Below are 19,050 nucleotides of genomic sequence, written 5' to 3' on the forward strand. Positions count from 1 at the left end.
CTCCTTTGCCCTTCCTGCCCTCTGTCTGGCCCATGTGCTTCCCCGTGTGGCCCTATGTGACATGCCATGATTCCTACTTCTGGGGATCTGTGAGTATAAACTTCTTCCTCTGTGACAATCATTCCCGTGTCTGCATGTCTTACCATACCTGATTGAAACAAATCCTGGGTACACATTTTAGAACAGAATGGGTAGGTGTGAGCATTTTTTTCAAAGTGTAATTATGGAAAGTTGGGTGTGCATTGGTGGGAGGAGCCAAAGAGCAAATCTGTGGGAGTTTCCCAGCATTTAAACTCCTTTCAAATATTCTGGGAAAGTTCCCACCTTGAATGTGGCAGAAGCCACCTTTCACATAGTTCCAAACACCAGATTCCTGCTTCCTCAGCCTTCCATGCATTTCGTTCACGAGCCCATGATCAATCAGATGCGTTTATCCTAACCTTTGTGTTGGGAGCTAGTGACACAATGAAGTAGGAATAGAGGAGGATTAATTCTGACAGCAGCAGGAGTGGCTGGTTTCCAGGGACAGCAGTAACAGCAGCACCAGTGACAGATGGTGCAAGGTTTTGCATCCATTTCTGCAGCAGCAGGGCCCACTATGCTGGTAATAGCTTGTGATTTGGGCTTTAGTCTTGCTGGTGTTTCCCTCGCTCTCACCTGTGCTCCAGGGGGGGTTCTCCAGCTTTGTAAGTACACCTGTGAACTTCCCATTGCCCTTTAATAAAATCATTTTCTGCTTAAATTAATCAATAGATTTTTATTGCTCAAACCAAAGACCCTGACTGATACAATCTATTATTTTCCCTTTTCCTTCCCTCTTTCCTTCCTTCCTTCCTTCCTTCCTTCCTCCTAGCTTTCTCTCTCTATGCATTTAATACTTGCATAACTTTATATACACACAGATATACATATATATCAATATGAAAGTACTTATGGTAAAATATTAACATTTGTTAGTTCTGGATAGTGGGAATGTTGGTGGTTACTTTTATGTGTTTTAATATTCTCAAAAGATAATGCTAGCAATCAAAGACACATGTGTAAATATATGCATGTATATATCATATTTGTATATATCACATATATATCGGGTTGGCCAAAAAGTGCGTTTGGGTTTTCTGAAGATCTTACAAAAACCCGGACGATCTTTTTGGCCAACCGATATTTACATACGTACACATATATATCATGTATTATTTCAGTTTTCTAAGCCCTTTATTTATACTAACTCATTTACTCCTCATTACAAGCTTATGAAGTGGAGCCAGTATTCATATCCTCCTTTTACATATGAGGAGACTGAGGCACGGAAGGCTCTAGAGACCTGTCCCAAACCGCACAACCAGAAGTTAAACCCTGGCAGTCATGTCCTGCGTCCTTGGCTTTTAACAATACGTGGGAGATGAGATAGCAAGGTGCAGACCCCAGAGTGTTTTTAGGATGGAGAATGAGCTTCCTTATGGGCTGAGGGGAAGGAACAAGCGAGAGGGAGAGGGAGATACGAGAGAGCCGGGCGACATTTGATAGATGGGACCACCGGCAGGATCACAGGGCCACGCTTCGCCACGCACAGCAGGAGGAAAAGGACTCCTGATCTGATGCGGGGGAGAAGGAGGCAAAGGGTCAATTTATGGTTTGAAGGAAGGTGAACTTCCTTATCTGGGAAAGTGAAGGCAAGGTCACCAGCAAGGAGGCCGAGGAGGAAACAGGCAAGCTGCCCCCAAACCAGGTGGCAGCACGAGGGAGCCGGGGTCCTGCAGGGGAGAAGGGGAAGGAGAGAACCGCAGGCTGCTGACTGGCGGCTCTGTCCTTGGTCCTATTTTACTCAGAGCTGTACTGCTCTATTGACAGACAGACCCAGGAGATTCCCCATCTATGGGTGAGGTTGGGGGACCCCAGGAAGTGATCCTGGAGCGCAGGATCCTTCAGAGCAAAGAACGAAGCATCTTCGTAACCAGACGGCAAGTAATCTGCTGTCGGTCCCCACTGGACAAGGACTAGATAGTCACAGGCTCCTCCCCCTTCCCTCCAGAGAGGGTGTGTGTGTGTGTGTGTGAGAGAGAGAGAGAGAGAGAGAGGGAATGAGCATGCGTCTGTGTGCCTGCCAAGCTGGCGGTCCCTGCTGTGGACCCGCCTGGCTCTTACCTGCAGAAGCATCCGTGCCAGCCTCTCCGTGCTGTCCTCCTCAGCAGGACCTGCATGCGGCTTCTCCGGTCACCAGAGCTGGGAGCCTGGGCACAGCAGCCTGTCTTCAGAACTTGTCCAGCCCTCCCCAGGAAGCCAATCTGACTCTCAGTGTCAGGTCTCCCTCATCCGCCAAGGCATGTCCTGTCCCAGCATCTTTTGACAGGGAAATGAAGACACCCAGCTGTGCCCTGCACCTGCCTTTCCATTCTGGGGGGACTTTGGCCAGCTGACCAGGACCTCCAAGCCAGGCTGGTACTCTGTTCTTTGAATGGCTTGTCTTCTGTGGTCACAGGTAAGAAAGGTGCCCCCGAGCTTGTGTTGGGGACATTGTGAGGGCGGTTCAAAGTGATATGAGCAGATCAGCAGCTTCTGGGTACTTAGGAGGGAGGCATGTCAGAATGCTGGAAGTTGCCTGCTTCTAGAAAAATTTTAGTCTTTTGGTTGTCCCTGCTGGGGCTGTTCAGAGCCCAGTGACAGTCACCCCCTCCCACTGGTGAGGGTGGCTCCGTCTCAGGACTTATTGGCTTTACTTTGTTGAATCTGCTTCTATGTCTTTATTACCACTATTCCTCTTTGGTCATTTATTTACTCACTCAGTAAATACTCTATATGCTTTAACAAAGGCTAACAGACATCAGTGTTATTCACTGACTTGGAAGATAGCAAGTTCTTCGTTGCTGGGTTTTTTGCTGAGGCTGGAATTTGTGGAGGAAAATGATCAGCTGGTGTGGTAATCCAAATGACCTTTAAGATTCCACCCGACCTTGAGATGGCAAGCGATTAATTGATGTATTGAGCAGATCAAATATAAAAGCTAGAAATAGGCTCTCTCTTCCCTAAGCATCTCTGATGAAATGATTTGGAAGAAAAGACACTTTCATTTCCTCAATCAAGAGACTTTCCTTGGGGTGTTGACAGTTATGGGAGCGCAATGACTCCCATGCTTGGGATTGTGCCAGATGGCGGAGAAGTGTGGGGTGAAATCGAAGCAGGTTTTATGGAGAAGGTGGGACTTGTGAAAAGAATAGAGTGGGGGTGAGAAGTGGAAAACCAGCTGCAGTAGGAAGATGCACAAAGAAATCAGCCCACATCACCTTGACTTCAATGGAACCAGGATTCAGGATGTGGGCAAGAGAGGCTGACTTGAGTTGGGGTATGGGGCGCAGGATGGTCTAGACACACTGGTACATGGCAGCGACACAAGCACAGTGAGGATATTGGCGTCTGAGCCCTTTACATATGCAATATTTTTTGTACAGGTTTCCCTGTGAACTCCATTCACCCAGACCCACTTTACAAACAGGGACATCAGCCCGCAGACACCCACCCCCACCCCCGAACCTGCCAATCTGGCCACTTAGAGGATCAAAGGATCCAGGACTCTTTCTCTTTCAATAGCCTTCTAACAAGAGGTGGAAGTTTAATCACTGTCAAATACCTGGAAGAATTTCTCCTTTGGTTTCCGGTGACAAATTAATGAAATTATCATAGTGGGCTAATTACAAGGGATGCAAATTTGAGGCATTTTGCAGGAATTTGTCCGCTGGAGTCAATTCAGTCTCATTTGCACATTCTTCCAGAGGGTCCAGGATGTCTCTGGTTGGATCTTTATACGATGCAAGTTCAGCACGCCTGGACTTCTATTTCTTTTTCCCCTGTTCTCACTAATGGGGAAAAAAACACACGCTTTTATTTAGTGTGCTTGGTTGAAAGGTGAAACAGATTATAACCTTGGGATTTGTGCACGAGATATCAGCTGGAAGGAGAGGTGAGTGGAGCTGCACACAGAGGAACCTCTTAGAACCTCGGATCCAGGTGAGCCTGGCTTTGAGGTAGGGCACCTGTACCTTGTCGCCACCTGTCTGCCACAGACCTCAGTCGTGAGCGTGGCTGAGCAATGACAATCATGATGCTAAGATCTATAAAACACAGTCGAGTACTGGCTGAGCTGCCCATACAAAGTTATCCTTCTAGTTGGCACCACTGAGTAGCACTTGAACATGTTATAGTTTAGAAGCTGAAGATGTGAGCTTGAATCCCGGCTTCATAGCTTTTTAACTATGTGGCTTGGGCCAATCAGTCAACTTTTGTGAACAGCAGCATTTTTTTAATTTAAATAAAAGAGATAATAACCCTTCCCCATACCTTCCTAGGGGTGATGGGAGGCGCAAATGAGGTCAAAGGTGAGAGGCACGAAGGTTCACTTGTGTCAAAGATGCATCATCCTAAGAACCCTTTCCTGGGCTCACTCAGGCTTGGCAGTCAGAGGGAGCCACGTGGAATCCCCAGGGAACTCCGCAGTGCCAGCTCCCCAGGCCCTGCTGGGGAAGCGGCCCGAGGTTCAACCCACAGCCGAGGCCCGGCCTGCCCTCCTTCTGATGTCCAGCGGCAGCCGGACCGCTCCTCTGAAGCCATGGGCCCCTCCCGCCCTGCACTCCCGTCCACGACAAAGCTCGGGCTGTGGTGGCTTCTTCTGATCCCGGCAGGTGAGTGGGGATGGTCCCTAGGGCATCCTGTCACACCTGTGAGCTCGTACATGCCTCAGGGAGGAAACTCCTGCAAGTGGGCTGGTGGCAGCCGCCAGAGCCGCAGGGGATGGAGCTGTTCCACCGCGGGAAGGTGGGGGGGCGATCGCTGCGTCGCCTGAACCTCCCTGAGTCGCAGTGCTCCCCATCTGCAAAATGCCAACTGCACTGTGACCCTCCTAGGGCTATTGTGTGGTGACCTGGAATGAGAGCCTGTGACTAGCGCCTGCGATACCGCTGGCACTCGGCAGCTGTTCTTACCGATGTTCTGAATTTTAGAGCAGTGGTTCTCGACCTGCTCAGGCAGGAGAACCCTGAAGAGGTGAAGCTGTTTGCAGAACACGGTGAAATCAGACACGGATGATCCCATCAGACAACTGGGGACACTCTGCCCAGCTGATGAGAGGAGCAAATGCCTGTGGTTTGAGGATAAACAGGCGACATGCTCCAGATGGAAGAGAATTTCTTGGTTGGCATTAGTGGTTCATGACAAGAGGATGGGAGTGAACGTTCCCGGGGCCAGGCTCACGATGACACGTGAAGCCCTTCCCCCTGCAGCTCACCCCACACAATCGGGCTTCTCCCCCACGTGGCTGTCCCTTGGGGCTCCCCAGTTCCAGGCTGGATCTCATCCCCTGTCTGACTTCTTCTCACTGCTCTGCACCCCTCTCAGTACTTGTTTTCAGCCCTTATCCATCAGTCACAGAGTAACTGACATTGCTTGAGCACCAACCATGTGCTGGTTGCTTTGTGAGCTCTAACACACAGGATCATATTTCCTCCTCGATAGTGTTTTGAAATAGGTTCTGGAATAGTGCGCCCATTTTGCAGATGAGGAAACCGAGGCTCAGTGAGGTTAAGTGGCTCTGATTGGACAGGAGAGGGAGCCAAGCGCCCAGCACCACGGACTCCCGGAGACTCCTCTCTCCCCTCCTGTCCCACAGCATCCGTGCAGCAGGCCTCCCCCACCCAAGCCGAGGACCGCCTCTTCCAACATCTCTTTAGGGGCTACAACCGCTGGGCGAGGCCGGTGCCGAACACCTCGGACGTGGTGATCGTGCACTTCGGGCTGTCCATCGCCCAGCTCATCGATGTGGTGCGTCTGTCCTACCATCCTTTGCCCCCTTGGGATCGGCCTCAGACATGGGCCCCTTTCTGGGGCTCCTCGTCCCTCCCCAGCCCCAGCCCTCCCAGCCCACCTCAGTCAGAGCATCACCCCACGCAGCCTGGGGCTACTGCATCTCCCTCCCGCTCTCAGCCCTGAAACCCCTCCTGGGAGGGCGTTGACAGGCAGCGGTGGGTTTCCTAAATGCCCTGCCCTGCTTGCTCCGCCTGACATAAGCCCAGAGGACCCCGTGGAGATAATCTGAGTGAGGGTGGCAGCGTCAGGAGGGGTGGTGGGTTGGCCGGGCTTGCGGTGTCACCTAACAGGTTCTCTGGTGAGTGGGGGGCCTGAATAAGCCCCTCCCACTCTACCTTGTTTTCTGGGGCTCGTTCATCACTCTCATTGCTTTCTTTCCCGCTACTGGCCAGGATGAGAAGAACCAAATGATGACCACCAACGTCTGGCTAAAGCAGGTGAGGGCCCCTCCCCTGGGCAAGACAGGAGCAGGGTGGGAACCCACAGACCCCAGCGCCTCCCAGGACTCTTCCACTGGAAGCATGATTCTGAATTTACCTTTTGCCTGAGTTGCCACTCGGGATGTTCCCAAGGCCAGCCGACTGCAGACGGCTTCTCGTGAGGGGCTGTGCTCTTGTGTGGCCAGGCTCTGCCCAGCACCTGAGAATGTCACCTACAAGAGCCACGTGATCCCCTTTCTGGGCATTGCCTACGTCCCTGCTACCGTTTGCAGATCAGCTCGCTGAGTCATCACCGAAAGCCATGCAAGGTTTAGTTCTGCCATTTTATAGCTGAGGAAAACAGAAGCAGAGGGCTGGGCTAGACAAGGGCGGCCCAGGTGTGCCCCACTCAGAGCCCCAGGCTCCTTCTGCAGGAGAATGCTGAGTGCTCTGTGTCTACGCTGCCTAACAAGCTACCCCAAAACTCACTGGCTTAAAACAACGGACAGTTTATTACATCTTTAGTTTTTATGGCTAGGAGTTTTAGTGGTTTTTTCCGCTTTGCACGGGGACTCCTGGGGTTACTGGGTGGCGTTTGGCTGGTGGCTGGTCTGCTCTGGAGGGTCCAAGATGGTTTCACTCACAGGTTCATCTATCAGCAGAGATGTCTGGAAGGCTCTGGAAGGTTCTGTAAGCCAGGCCCAGCTGGGCTCTTCTCCAGGCCCTTTCAGGGTCTCTCTGCCTGTTCTCTCCAGTAGGAGAGTTCAGACTCCTCACCTGATGGCCCAGGGACCCCAGAGCGAGGGTCCCAAGAGACAGGAAATGAAGTTGTTGTCTCTTAACCAGAAACTGCCTCAGCATCAATCCTGGCCAGTGGATGGGTAGCCCTCTTTGATGTGCCATTCTTGGGGCAGAACTTGGGGACACAGGCTTTATAACAGCCTGAATATATTCTCTCCTCTTTACAGATGAGGTGCAGAGCCATGAAGGGACTTGGGAAGACATAGCAGTGCAAGGGTCAGACCTAGAACCTGGGTGGCCATAATTGTCCCCATAGGCCAGTTACCTAGGTTTCAGGGACTGGAGTAGGGAGGAGAGGAAGGAGCCCTGGAGCAGGAGTCAGGCCAACCAGCACCACCTCTGATTAGCCTGTGATACCATGCAAGTTAGTCTCAGAACCTCACTTTGCTCATCTGTAAAATGGGGCTAATATAATCTATTGCCGATTAATATAACACAACTTGGTGTAGATGCCCCCCAAATGTTGGTTGAACCTGAAAACTTAACAGACAATGGACTGGGGGGAGGGGGTACATTTATGAAGACCAATCCCTTTCAAAATTATTCCTCAATGTCCCGAGAAATCCTGACAATTTTAGCAACACTTTTATCTTTCCTACTTTGCAAGTCTGGCCCCTCTCTCTGCCTAAGCCTTCCCCTACAGAAAAGCAAACAGCACCACTGCTGGGCCAGCATCTTCCCAGGTGTAGTTTCGGTACCAACGGCAGTTTTGTGAGATGATTTTAGTTGGCTTGCAAACCCTTTTTTTAAATAGTCATATATTTATATTTTAGTGGATGGTTTCAAGTGCTGTGGGTTTTCCAGTTATTTCAGTGATGTAAAATTCAAAAATTTATGTAGGTTTAAAAATAATGAACTAATTTAAAGGAAAATACTAAGTAAATGCTAATATAGGCAGTGCAAATATATTGGCCAAAATTATGAAGCTGGGACTTGAGTGCTTGTAGTTTGTGAACCATTGAGCTGGATCAGTGCTTTTCCTCTCATGTGCCTGCTTCCTGCAAACACTCCTGTTTCCCTTACTTCTTCCTGGATCCCTAGCCAGTTGATGTGTTTGTGTAAATGTTACATGACTTTCCTTAGAGGGGAAAAGGCACCACGCCTGGGAGACTTTTCAAGGGCACATCACTGCCCTATTTTAGTGCAAATGCACAAAAGCAAAATGGCCCCTAGAATTAGGGCAAGTTTGGAGACAGGGAAGGCTGGGTTCAAGCCCCAGTGCTGCCACTTATTGACAGCGTACCCTCTAAGCCTCAGTTGAGAAAACAGATTCGCTTGGACCAGACGGTGGAAACAGGGCTCCTAGGGGACGCTCTAGCGCACAGTTGGAAATCCACTGGGTGACTCCCCTTTCTCAGCTGTGCAACTCTGATTAAGGCATTGTTTTACCCCTCTTGTCCTCAGTTTCCTTATCTGTTAGATGGGGAAATACTTCCACCTGCTCTGCACTCTTTGCCCGGCTGTCCCATTGAGGGTCTTCCTAGACAGAGGGTGTGAAAAACCTTTGTAAACTGCGATGCACTAAAAAATGTTACTACGAATGAGTGAGACTGCTTGCCGGGGTCGTCCAGCTAGGGAGTGGCAGAACAGAGGCGGGACTAGGGTGACCCGTCCTCCAGATGTGCCCGGGACTTTGAGTACAAGAGTGGGGGCAAAGCGAGGGCTAGATTATTTTAGACTGGACTCCCCGTTCCCATCTCAGGGCCCTTTCCTGGCATCGCGGCCCTTTCTATTCTGTGGGGCTAGGTGAGGAGCTCCGGGTGCTCCAGAATCCGGCTGTTGGGCGTCCCCAGACTGCCCTAGGTTTGCCGCGAGGCTCCCTCTCCCGGCAGGGCTGCTGACCTGACTCCCCTCCCCACGCACAGGAGTGGAACGACTACAAGCTGCGCTGGAACCCGGCCGATTTCGGCAACATCACATCCCTCCGGGTCCCTTCGGAAATGATCTGGATCCCCGACATCGTCCTCTACAACAAGTAGGAAACGGCTGGGGTTGTGGAGGCCCCTTGGGACCCCTGAGACAGGGGGTTCCCTGCGAAGGGCGGGTAACTTGAGGCTAAGCTGGGTTGGACTTGGGAAGTGCGGCCCCTTGTGTCCAAGCTGCGTGGCCTTCCTTTCAACTCCTGCTTTGCTCATCCTCGCCGCACCACCTTTTCTCTTGATTCCCTTATTTCTTTCATCTTGTTCTCTCACTCATACACCCAAAATTTATTGAGCACCTACTGCATATCAGTGCCTGCGCTGTGCTACTGGGACACAGCTGTGCCAACACTGAGCATTATTTGAAAAATATGATTGGTGCAGGCTGTGAAAAAAGTGCCTAAGTGTTGGAGTTTTGCAGGATGGCATTATTGTTGGAACAGGTAAGCAGCATCCCAGGGTTACAGCTTTGAAGGGATCAAGCATGGGTGTTTTAAAAAGTATTATTTATAGTTGCCCTGTATTCAAAACCAAAGAGGACCAATCTTTGAACATAATGACTAGAAGTTAGTAAAAGGCAGGGGAATCTAAAGAGAGCCCCAGAGGACCAAGTCGGGTTGTTTTAATAGAAGATATAAAGAGCTGTAATTTCATTCGTGTTTGGCATCAGGTAATTCTTCATTTAGAAATGAAGAGCTTAAAAGATATTTGGCATGATGTTTGTCTAAAAATATTTTCTGAAGTGGGACTCTAGGGACCACTAGTTCCTGGGGATATGAATAGGTATGAAAAATAGTTCTGTGGTCAAATAATTTTAAATAACATCGTATGTCGTTGAAACCCTTTCTGCACCCCAGCCCCAGTCCTTTGGAAAATGTCATTTTAAATGTTGTTAGAACTTGTACAGACAAGAAACCCCTTTAGACCAGCATTTCCCAATTCATTTGACCCACATTTAGAAAAGCTATTTTTAAACAATAGAATAAAGGGAAACAGATCCACTTCTGAAGTTAGGTGTCTCCAGATAGGTCAGAGGGGGGTGACAGTGATCCCTTTACACTGCCCTGTCCTGGTCAGGCCCAAAGCCCTGTCATCTGAGCCATCTCTGTAAACACACATTCAGCATGAATTACCTGCAAGGTCTAACATTGCCACTGGACTCATGGACCCCTCACCCCGTATCTGCACCCAGGATCCCTCTAGTTTCTGCTTCCTGTGCACCTGGCAGAGAGCAGGAATAAAGTCCTAGCATCAGATAGGACCCAGAGTTTTAGGATTGCCAATAAGGCTTTGTCCAGTGTTACTTGATTATAACAGGAAATTCTTTTGATAGGACAAAAGTTCAAACCAAATTCTTGCAGACATTTAAAGAAGGGTATCTCCTCCACCCACTCCACATCAGGTTAAGAAGACCCCGGGGAATTGCTTCTCTCCTTCCTCAAAATGGAGGCACATGTTGCCATCTAGTGGTGCTTCTGTATGATGACAAAAATGCCTTAAAAAATTTTTTTTTAACTTTTGCCCTGATCTGTTTTTAACTCCCTTTCAAAGTTCTGGTTTCCAACGTGCCTAACTCTCTATCCTGGAACTACTTCAAGGGAAAGAAGTCTCTCTTCCTGTGTATTCTTTTATTTTATTTTATTTTATTTTTGGCTGCGTTGGATCTTCGTTGCTGCGCGCGGGGCTTCTCTAGATGCAGTGAGCGGGGACTTCTCATTGCGGTGGTTTCTTTTGTTGGGGAGCACGGGGTCCAGGCACGCAGGCTTCAGTAGTCATGGCACGTGGGCTCAGTAGATGTGGCTCACAGGCTTAGCTGCTCCCTGGCATGTGTGATCTTCCCGGACCAGGGCTTGAACCTGTGTCCCCTGCATAGGCAGGTGGATTCTTAACCACTGCGCCACGAGGGAAGTCCCTCTTCCTGTGTATTCTTCTGGTTCCCCTGTCTTTAGGATTGATCGTGGGAACTGGATAGGGAGGGAAGGCGGGGGCTAAGAGCTCACTGCGCCACCTCGCAGGGGGAAATCGGACTCAGGCCCGAGTGGTCACCGCTGTTCCAGTGTCCCCTGTATCCTCATGGGCCCTTAGATGCCTAAGGGCCCTCACGACGCCCACTCGGGCCCCGCCCTCACTCACGCCCCGCCCCCACTCACGCCCCGCCCCCAGCTCGGCCCAGCAGCTCCTCCAGTCCAAGCACACACTGTGAGTTTTATCCTTTCCCTCCTCTGTTCTTTGTTCTGCGGATGCTCTGCTGGTCTGCTCTCCACCCCCAGCTTTCTGCCAAATCCTACCCTCCATCAAGGCTTTGCTGAAATGGCAGTGGGCATGGTGACCCTGCTCACCGGACGCGGGTTCCCCCCAGTAGTTATAATGCTGTTGCCAAACCGCCTGCCTGGCGTTGTAGGTGTTCAGGCCTGCTTCTCAGTTCCTCGTGGTTCCCTAAGGGCAGGCATGAGTCTCCCCTCCACCAACAGCTCCTGCAGAGGCCCCAGTGGGTGCGGCTGGCTCAGAAATGCATGTTGGAGGAAGACGGATGGCGTCTTCCTTCACCAGCAAAGATGTCAGGTGTCTTCTGAGGAGGGAAGTAAAAACCTCAGGTATAAATGACATGACCCCCAGCAGAGGGGCTTACTCACCATCTGCAGGGGTGGGGGGTGGAGGAGAGAAAAAATAGTCATGTCAACAATCACTCTAAAACATTAAATGAATACAAACAGGCCATCAAACTACAAATATACCACATGATCACAAAACCGTAAAAATGCTGTATGTGTTATCTAGATGACAATCAGATATACATGAGATATAGATATATCTCATATATAGATCTATAACATCAAAGCGTTAATAGTGGTTATTTTTTAAATTCTTGGTACTTTCCTATACTCTTAAAAATTCCTACTTTTGTAATTAAAAAATGGTGTCTGAAAGACAACTCAGGCAGCTCTAGATGTCTGTGTGCCGGGGAGTCTTACCTGCACAAATCCCCACAACTTCGGTCCGGCTGTGTTATTGGGGTCCCCCTGCTGAGTGTTATCTGGAGCAGTCTGGCTTGGGTGCCTGGGGTGCGCAGGGTGCCCCCCAACGCCTCTCCTCTCCGCAGTGCAGATGGGGAGTTCGTGGTGACCCACATGACCAAGGCCCACCTCTTCTCCTCGGGCACCGTGCACTGGGTACCGCCCGCCATCTACAAGAGCTCCTGCAGCATTGACGTCACCTTCTTCCCCTTCGACCAGCAGAACTGCAAGATGAAGTTCGGCTCCTGGTCGTACGACAAGGCCAAGATCGACCTGGTGCCGATGCAGCAGACGGTAGACCTCAAGGACTACTGGGAGAGCGGCGAGTGGGCCATCGTCAACGCCACGGGCACCTACAACACCAAGAAGTATGACTGCTGTGCGGAGATCTACCCCGACGTCACCTACTACTTCGTCATCCGGCGCCTGCCGCTCTTCTACACCATCAACCTCATCACCCCCTGCCTGCTCATCTCCTGCCTCACGGTGCTCGTCTTCCACCTGCCCTCCGAGTGTGGCGAGAAGATCACGCTCTGCATCTCCGTGCTGCTCTCGCTCACCGTCTTCATGCTGCTCATCACCGAGATCATCCCGTCCACCTCGCTGGTCATCCCGCTCATCAGCGAGTACCTGCTCTTCACCATGATCTTCGTCACCCTGTCCATCGTCATCACCGTCTTCGTGCTCAACGTGCACCACCGCTCCGCCAGCACCCACAACATGCCCCACTGGGTGCGGGTGGCCTTTCTGGGCTGCGTGTCCCGGTGGCTTCTGATAAGCCGGCCCCTGCCACCCTTGGAGCTCCGCGACCCCCCAGATCTGAAGCTCTGCCCCGCCTACCGCTGGCTGGAGACCAACGTGGATGCGGAGGGGATGGACGAGGAGAAGGAAGGCAGATGGGCGCGCGCGGGTCACTCGTCCCCCTTCACAGGCGTCCCTTACAGCCATGGGGGTCTGCGCCCAGGGGCCTCGGGTCCCAAGGCGGAGGCCCAGTTGCCGGAGGGTGGGCCCCTGCTGTCACCTCGCATACAGAAAGCACTGGAGGGCGTGTGCTATATTGCCGATCACCTGCGGGCCGAGGATGCAGACTCCTCGGTGAGTGGGGGCTGGGGGAGGGGCCGTCCCCTGGGTGACTCCACCGGCCTAGTAGCCATCCCTCCAGGGTGTTAGCTTGGGTCAACCCAGGCTCCTCCACGAGGACCCACCTCCCTTAGTCATGGCCTTGGAGTCTGGAATGAATTGTGGTGGAGAACGTCTAGCTGGCAGCTCTGAAGACGTTTATTGGGTAGGAGGCAGAACAGCAGTAAGAATGTCCCCGCTCAGCCTAACTGGGAGACACAGGACAGAGCTGGAGGGCGTCTCCCCACGCCACCCTCACGCAGGCCATTTCCCACCATTGCCCGTAGGCGGGGTGGGGGGGAACTCATCGGGAGACCCCAAACAATCCAGCCTCCCCCTTTGTCCTGACGGGCCCCTCCTTCTTGTCCTGGGCATTTTGTGAACGTCACTGTTCACTCACGAACACTGAGGAAGCTTGGATGGGCCTGCGGGCTCCCCTCCCCCGCCCCCTGCTGTGTCCTGCCACTGCCCAGGGTCACAGAATCCTTCTTATCAACTCAGGGAAGGATGAAAGGCCAGGAGGTTATTACTGGGTGGCCTTGCTGAGTAGATAAGACAAATTAATTGTTATCTAATCCGGGAGCAGCTAGGACTCCAGATCCACTTGCCTGGGCTGTAAGCCCCAATTCCACAAAGCCCCTACCCCCCTGCCAACACCACCCAGCCCTTCCCTGGGCCACACCTACCCTCACCTATCCCCCCAGCGGGTGGGTGAGTGGGTCGGGAGGTAACATGGGGGCACAAAGTCTTCACCATTTTGTAACTTCTGAGCGTTGCGTTTAAATCACTGCAGGCCCCCTGGGAGGGTCCATGCCCCTGGGTGACTCTAGAACCTTCTGTGTCCCTCCAGCCTCCCTTACCGGGAAGTTGAGAGCCTATGGAAAGGCTCTGGGCTATTATCACAGGGGTGGTATAGGACGGGAATCGCTAGGAGAGGGCTGTTTGAGTCTTGAGATATCCCTGTTTACCCGCCCCCCTCCCACCCCGCTCCTTAGCTCCCAAGGTCTCAGTGGCGTCACCGCTGTCCCCAGTGCCATTCTTACAGGGGCTGCGCATGGGCGGGACACCTCCCCTTTCCCAAGTCCTCGGTCACTGTGCACCCGTCTCCCCTGCAGGTGAAGGAAGACTGGAGGTATGTGGCCATGGTCATCGATAGGATATTCCTCTGGTTGTTTATCCTCGTTTGCTTCCTGGGGACCGTCGGACTCTTTCTCCCGCCGTTCCTAGCTGGAATGATCTGATGCCACATCGCCTGCTTTGGCCCAGATGTGGCATAGCTGACCGTCTTTAACGGCTGCCGCCTCTGGAGTATACCTTCGGAGTCAACGCCATCCAACTACAGGTGCCTTTCCATGGCGTCCGGACACGGAAGGCTTCTTGGGATGATTCACTTGACAGTATTGTACTTTGTGCTGAGAATCTGCTGGGCACGGAGCCCTGTTTGGATGCTGAAGAGCTGGGCCAAAAGGAACTTGCTCTGCAGAAGGTTACGACGTGGTGATGACAACGTGAAGACGTATAAGATGCTCCTGGGATGCAGACTCTGAGGGATGCGGGTGGGGGGAACCCAGGGGTTGGGGAAGGGCCATGAGAGGAGGCTCAGACCTCAAAGGAGGGGTGCGTAGGGAGACAGCGCCTCGGGGGCGTGGAAGGGCTATGAACAGCATTTGGGATTCAGGAACAGCCCGAAAAGGCAGGGGGGACAGCCAGGCTGAGGTGGGCTTGAGGATGGGGAACAGAGGTAGGAGGTTGGAAGGGGAAGAGAAGGAGGAGGGCCACAAGTGGGGCGGATGCAGGTAGCTGGGCCGTCCCACCCACCTGGAAGCTCTTGTGACAGCCCAGACTTCCCCTACCTTTAGCCCCGGCCTTGCTGGTGCAGACCCGCTTAGCACCAGCTGGCCCTCCGAGAGGTGTGGCCGCACTGAGAGTCCCCGTCTGCAGGGGCGCTATCTGTCCTTCAATGCGCGTGGACAAACCAGAAGGACACCCCCAGCCATTCCTGACCCAACTCAGGCCCGCGGTGCGCTCCCTCCCCCCGCCCACAGGATGAGTGGTGGTCAAGCCCCAGGCATCCAGGACTTTTGCTCGGAGGAGCTGAGAGGAACGAGCTGGATGGCTTTGCACCCCGAGACGTTGCAGGACCCCTTCCCTTCCCAGCCTGCCCGCCCTTCTTACCCGAAGCCCCGCGATGTCTTCTGACCGGCTCTGTGCAGCCTGTCTTGCCCCCTGGAATCCCGCAGTCCCTCGCCCCAGCGCCGTCCAGCCCGTCCAGCCCATCCAGCCTGAGGGCAGAACCTCGGCCCTAACAGATGCGGCACTGGGTCCTCCGGACAGGGTGGGCACTCTGGACGAGCAGCCAAGCGGGGCAAGCACCTAGTTCTCTTTGACCTTCGGAGTCCCCTCCTTCTAAGCTCCACTTGCTCTCCCTGACAGACCCCGGGGGACCCTGCCACAGCGGGCCCAGTCCTCCTGCCTCAGTTCCCTGCAAGACCCCCCCACTCAGAGGCCATCCTGGTTCCTTCTGCTCTGCAGATGCAGCTGCAACCTCCGCCGTCCTCCCCACTGGCTCTCCTGGAGCAGTGGTGCTCCCAGACTTGACCTCCTGGTGCAGCGATGTTCCCTCTTGTTATTCCGTTTCCCACCCAACTGGCAAGTGAGTCAAGAGATCAAATAAAGCTGAAGGGCTGCTCAGTCAGCTGTGGGACCCCTCCCCAGCACCCCTGGGACCACCGCACCCCCTCAGAGCCCTGGCTATTTGATGGCAGCTGGGAGAGTGCCACTGGCATCCCTGTGTGGTCCTGGAGGGGCTGCCTGGGACCCCACTGGAAAGTCTCCCTTGGCTCAGGTGCGGGGGGCAAAGGCCTGGGGCAAGCGCCTGACCCCTCCGCCCTGGCATCACCTCGAGCCCCGGGGGGGTTGAGCCCTGGCTTCAGCCTTTGATCTTCGCCCAAAGTAAGCACAATCGATTCCTTCCAGGGCTGAGGCCCAAGGTCATCGTTACCCGCCCCGAAGGTCAAACAAACAAAACAATCAAACCACAAAGCAAATGGTACAATTTTAATTCCTCCACAAGTCAAATAGAAAGAAGGTAAAAGAGTGTTTTGCACAAACACAAGAACGGGAGGGAGGGAGTGGTTGAGAAAGGGGGAGAGAAGACAAGTAAGAAAAGAGAAGGAAGGGGCCAGGGAGGGAAGAACGGAAAGGGGGCGAGGAATGCGGGTCCAGTTTGGCCTCGTCTCTCCCCTTCTCCCCTCTTGGCGTGTGGACAACACAGCCTCCTGTGTCCCGACTCCCAGTAGCTTGTCCCTGGACTGTCCCAGGTCTCCCCTCAGGGGCACATACGGCTGTCAGTCCAGACCAAACTCACATTAAATAAATTCCACTATACACTGTACAAGAAAGCCAGGTCCATCCTTCTTGGCACCAGCCGCCCGCCTCCCCAGAGAGCGCCCCTCCCGGCCCCTCCCTCTGTGCACGGCGTGGGGCGGGGCTCCGTGGGCGGGGCTCCGTGGGCGGGGGAGGAAAGAGAAGAGCTTGGTTCCCCAGTCAGCCCGCCCTTCACGGGACGCCTAAAGCCATCGTGGCCGCAAGGGGCCCCAGCGTGGCCCCCTCAGGCCAGGCAGCAGTGGCTGGCGGACAGCAGCCACACTCCCTCTGAGCCCTCTTTGTCACCCCCTGCCGTCTGCAGCCCTGAGTCACCTCTGTCCAGCTGCGGCCTGAGCAGCACAGTCTGGGGGCGGGGTGGGGAGAGGGGACGTGCAAAATGGCAGGGGAAGGAGGACTCTCCTCGCCTGCCCCCCCCCCCCCGGGGGGACCCATAGGACCGAAGGTCAGGCAGGGGCCGGGGCAGGGAGGGACACGGCGGGCGGGGGCGGAGACGCAGGCGGGAGGCGTTGCCCTCTTCACTCTGCCAGCGGCTGGGCCAGGTTGGCCAGAACCTTGGCCTGGTCCACGGCGTCCAGCAGGTTCTTGGCATCCACAGCCAGCGTGTGGGAGGCGGTGAGCATCTGCCGTTTGCACTCCTCACTCAGGGAGGTCACGGCGTTTTGCTGCGCCAGTCGCATCTTATTGATGAGCTCCGCCAGGTCCTTGTTGAGCAGTTTCTGGGTCCCCTCGATCTGTAGGAAGAGCACACGGGAGGGGCTGGGACCCTGAGGGGCCGCGACGTGCAGGCCGGGAGGATGGGGAAGCCACACGGGAGTCCACCTGGCGCTGGCCCAGGAAGTCGGACGTTCTCTGGGGGGTGGGTCTGACCCAGGCTTGGGCTGAATCCAAGGCCAGTGCGGGCTGGGGGCCAGGTCGGCAAGAACAGACACTGCAGGCACCCCAGGCCCCAGCCCGCCTACGCCAGCCCCCTCCGATCCAGCCCCAGAGACCCTCCCCTTGTGCCCTCATACCCTCGTGCTGGCCCGACGTGGGTGAATGGTCAGGGGTCAAGTGCATTCACTCATTGGTTAACTGTGTACCATCAAATCAAGAGATCAGCGACAGCTGTTTGGGCTGTAGGGTTTTATTTACTACCATATCCCCATGCCTAGTGCACTGCTGAACATATACTTGGTGCTCAAGAGATATTTACCAAGTGAAATGAATGACTGCCACTCTCAAGCCGGACGGGGGCTCCTCTGGCTTCTTGCTGCCACCCAGAGGGGGCGCGGGAAATGCCCAGACCCTCCTGCCCTATGCGTGGTCACAGTGGGGACAGTGGTGGGCTGCAGTGGTCGCCTGTGTCACATTGCTGACCACCGGGAGATGGTGGATCGAAAGCTACAGCCTGGCAGGGGGTGCGGTGTTCTGCTGGAGCCTGTGGCTGGTTTCCAGACAGAAAACCAACACACGTTCAGAGGCACAGCCTCAGTCTCCAGTTCTGCGGTAACGAATTACTACAAACGCCGTGGCTTAAAACCACGCAGGTTTATTCTCTTACAGTTCTGGAGGTCAGAAGTCTGGAATGGGTCCCATGGGGCTAATGTCAAGGTGACGGCTGGGCTGCGTTCCTTCCGCAGGCTCAAGGGGAGAATCTGTTCCCTGCCTTTTGCCGCCTTGAAAGGCTGCTGCCTTCCTTGGCTTGCAGATCCTTCCAGCAGTGGCATCATTCCAACCTCTGCTTCTATCATCCATCTCCTTCTCTGACTCATAAGACCTCTGCTTCCACCTCCCTCTTACAAGGACCCTTGTGACTACATTGGACCCACACGGATAATCTCAAGATCCTTCACTTAATCCCATCTGCAAAGTCTCTTTTGTCATGTAAGGTCACGTAGTCACAGGTTCTGAGGATGTAGACATCTTAGGGGGGCATCACTCTGCCTACCACTGGGACCATCTCAAGTTAGAGCACCAACACTCCCATTTTGGTTTTCAGTGATTGTTTCTCACTTAAATAGAGAAAATCGATTAAATGATCAATTGAAGAAACCTTAACGGCTATTTCTGTGACACACTCACCTTGACCTTAGTATGGAGGGTACTAGACAAAGAATCACAGGGGGCGGTAAAAAGAAGGGTGTGTCATCCTTTGCATGTCCTCACGCAATAAGAAGTCATCACAACCATCTGAGACCTAAACTAGGAAATTCACCCTAGGAAGCCGGCCGGGTCCCCGGGTGCCAACTCGGCCCCCTTGTGGTGCCTTCCCAGATATGCCGTGCAGAGCCATCCGCTGGCGGCTCCCAGCAGAGAGGAGGCTGCCCCAGGTGGCCCTCCTGAGTCTCCTGTGTGAAACACAGCTGGGGCAGGTGAAGGGGGCATGTGACAGCTGATGTCACCGACTGGCACAAGGACACTCACCTCTGTCCGCGAAGACGACGGCAAGGACGGCAGGAGGTCGTCCACACTCGCGATGAGCTTCCGCAGCGTCAGGCCCACGTTCTGGGAGAGAAAGGAGCGGGGCGACCGTCAGCTTGGCTTCTTTTGAGAAAGCCA

At 53.7% G+C, this 19,050-nt stretch overlaps 2 protein-coding genes across 9 annotated transcripts in view; one reads left to right on the top strand and one right to left on the bottom strand.

Moving 5' to 3' along the window:
• Positions 1 to 4,209: 4,209 nt before the first annotated feature.
• CHRNA2 (cholinergic receptor nicotinic alpha 2 subunit) lies at positions 4,210 to 14,366 on the top strand (the record flags this gene model as incomplete). Of its 4 annotated transcripts, none has more annotated exons than XM_079927447.1 (6): positions 4,210 to 4,673; positions 5,591 to 5,808; positions 6,246 to 6,290; positions 8,939 to 9,048; positions 12,093 to 13,101; positions 14,241 to 14,366. In XM_079927447.1, exons 1-6 carry the CDS (start codon positions 4,346 to 4,348, stop codon positions 14,364 to 14,366), a joined length of 1,836 nt encoding a protein of 611 aa, XP_079783573.1. In that variant the 5' UTR covers positions 4,210 to 4,345. The 4 variants fall into 4 exon arrangements, with proteins under 4 accessions (XP_079783573.1, XP_079783576.1, XP_079783574.1 ...); XM_079927450.1 differs by having other exon boundaries at positions 5,591 to 5,763; XM_079927448.1 differs by having other exon boundaries at positions 5,657 to 5,808; positions 12,036 to 13,101.
• Positions 14,367 to 14,446: 80 nt separating this feature from the next.
• Positions 14,447 to 19,050, bottom strand: part of PTK2B (protein tyrosine kinase 2 beta) — a 137,761-nt gene continuing 133,157 nt past the window's right edge. For all 5 annotated transcript variants that reach the window (XM_079927627.1, XM_079927625.1, XM_079927626.1 and 2 more), the window contains 2 exons: positions 18,916 to 18,996; positions 14,447 to 17,243 (listed from right to left, as the gene is read on the bottom strand). In XM_079927627.1, the coding sequence (XP_079783753.1) occupies positions 17,028 to 17,243; positions 18,916 to 18,996 (297 nt within the window). In that variant the 3' untranslated portion in view covers positions 14,447 to 17,027. The remainder of the gene's footprint in view (positions 17,244 to 18,915; positions 18,997 to 19,050) is intronic.

The sequence above is a fragment of the Stenella coeruleoalba genome (genome assembly GCF_951394435.1).
Source record: "Stenella coeruleoalba genome assembly, chromosome: 7".
Lineage (NCBI taxonomy): Eukaryota > Metazoa > Chordata > Mammalia > Artiodactyla > Delphinidae > Stenella > Stenella coeruleoalba.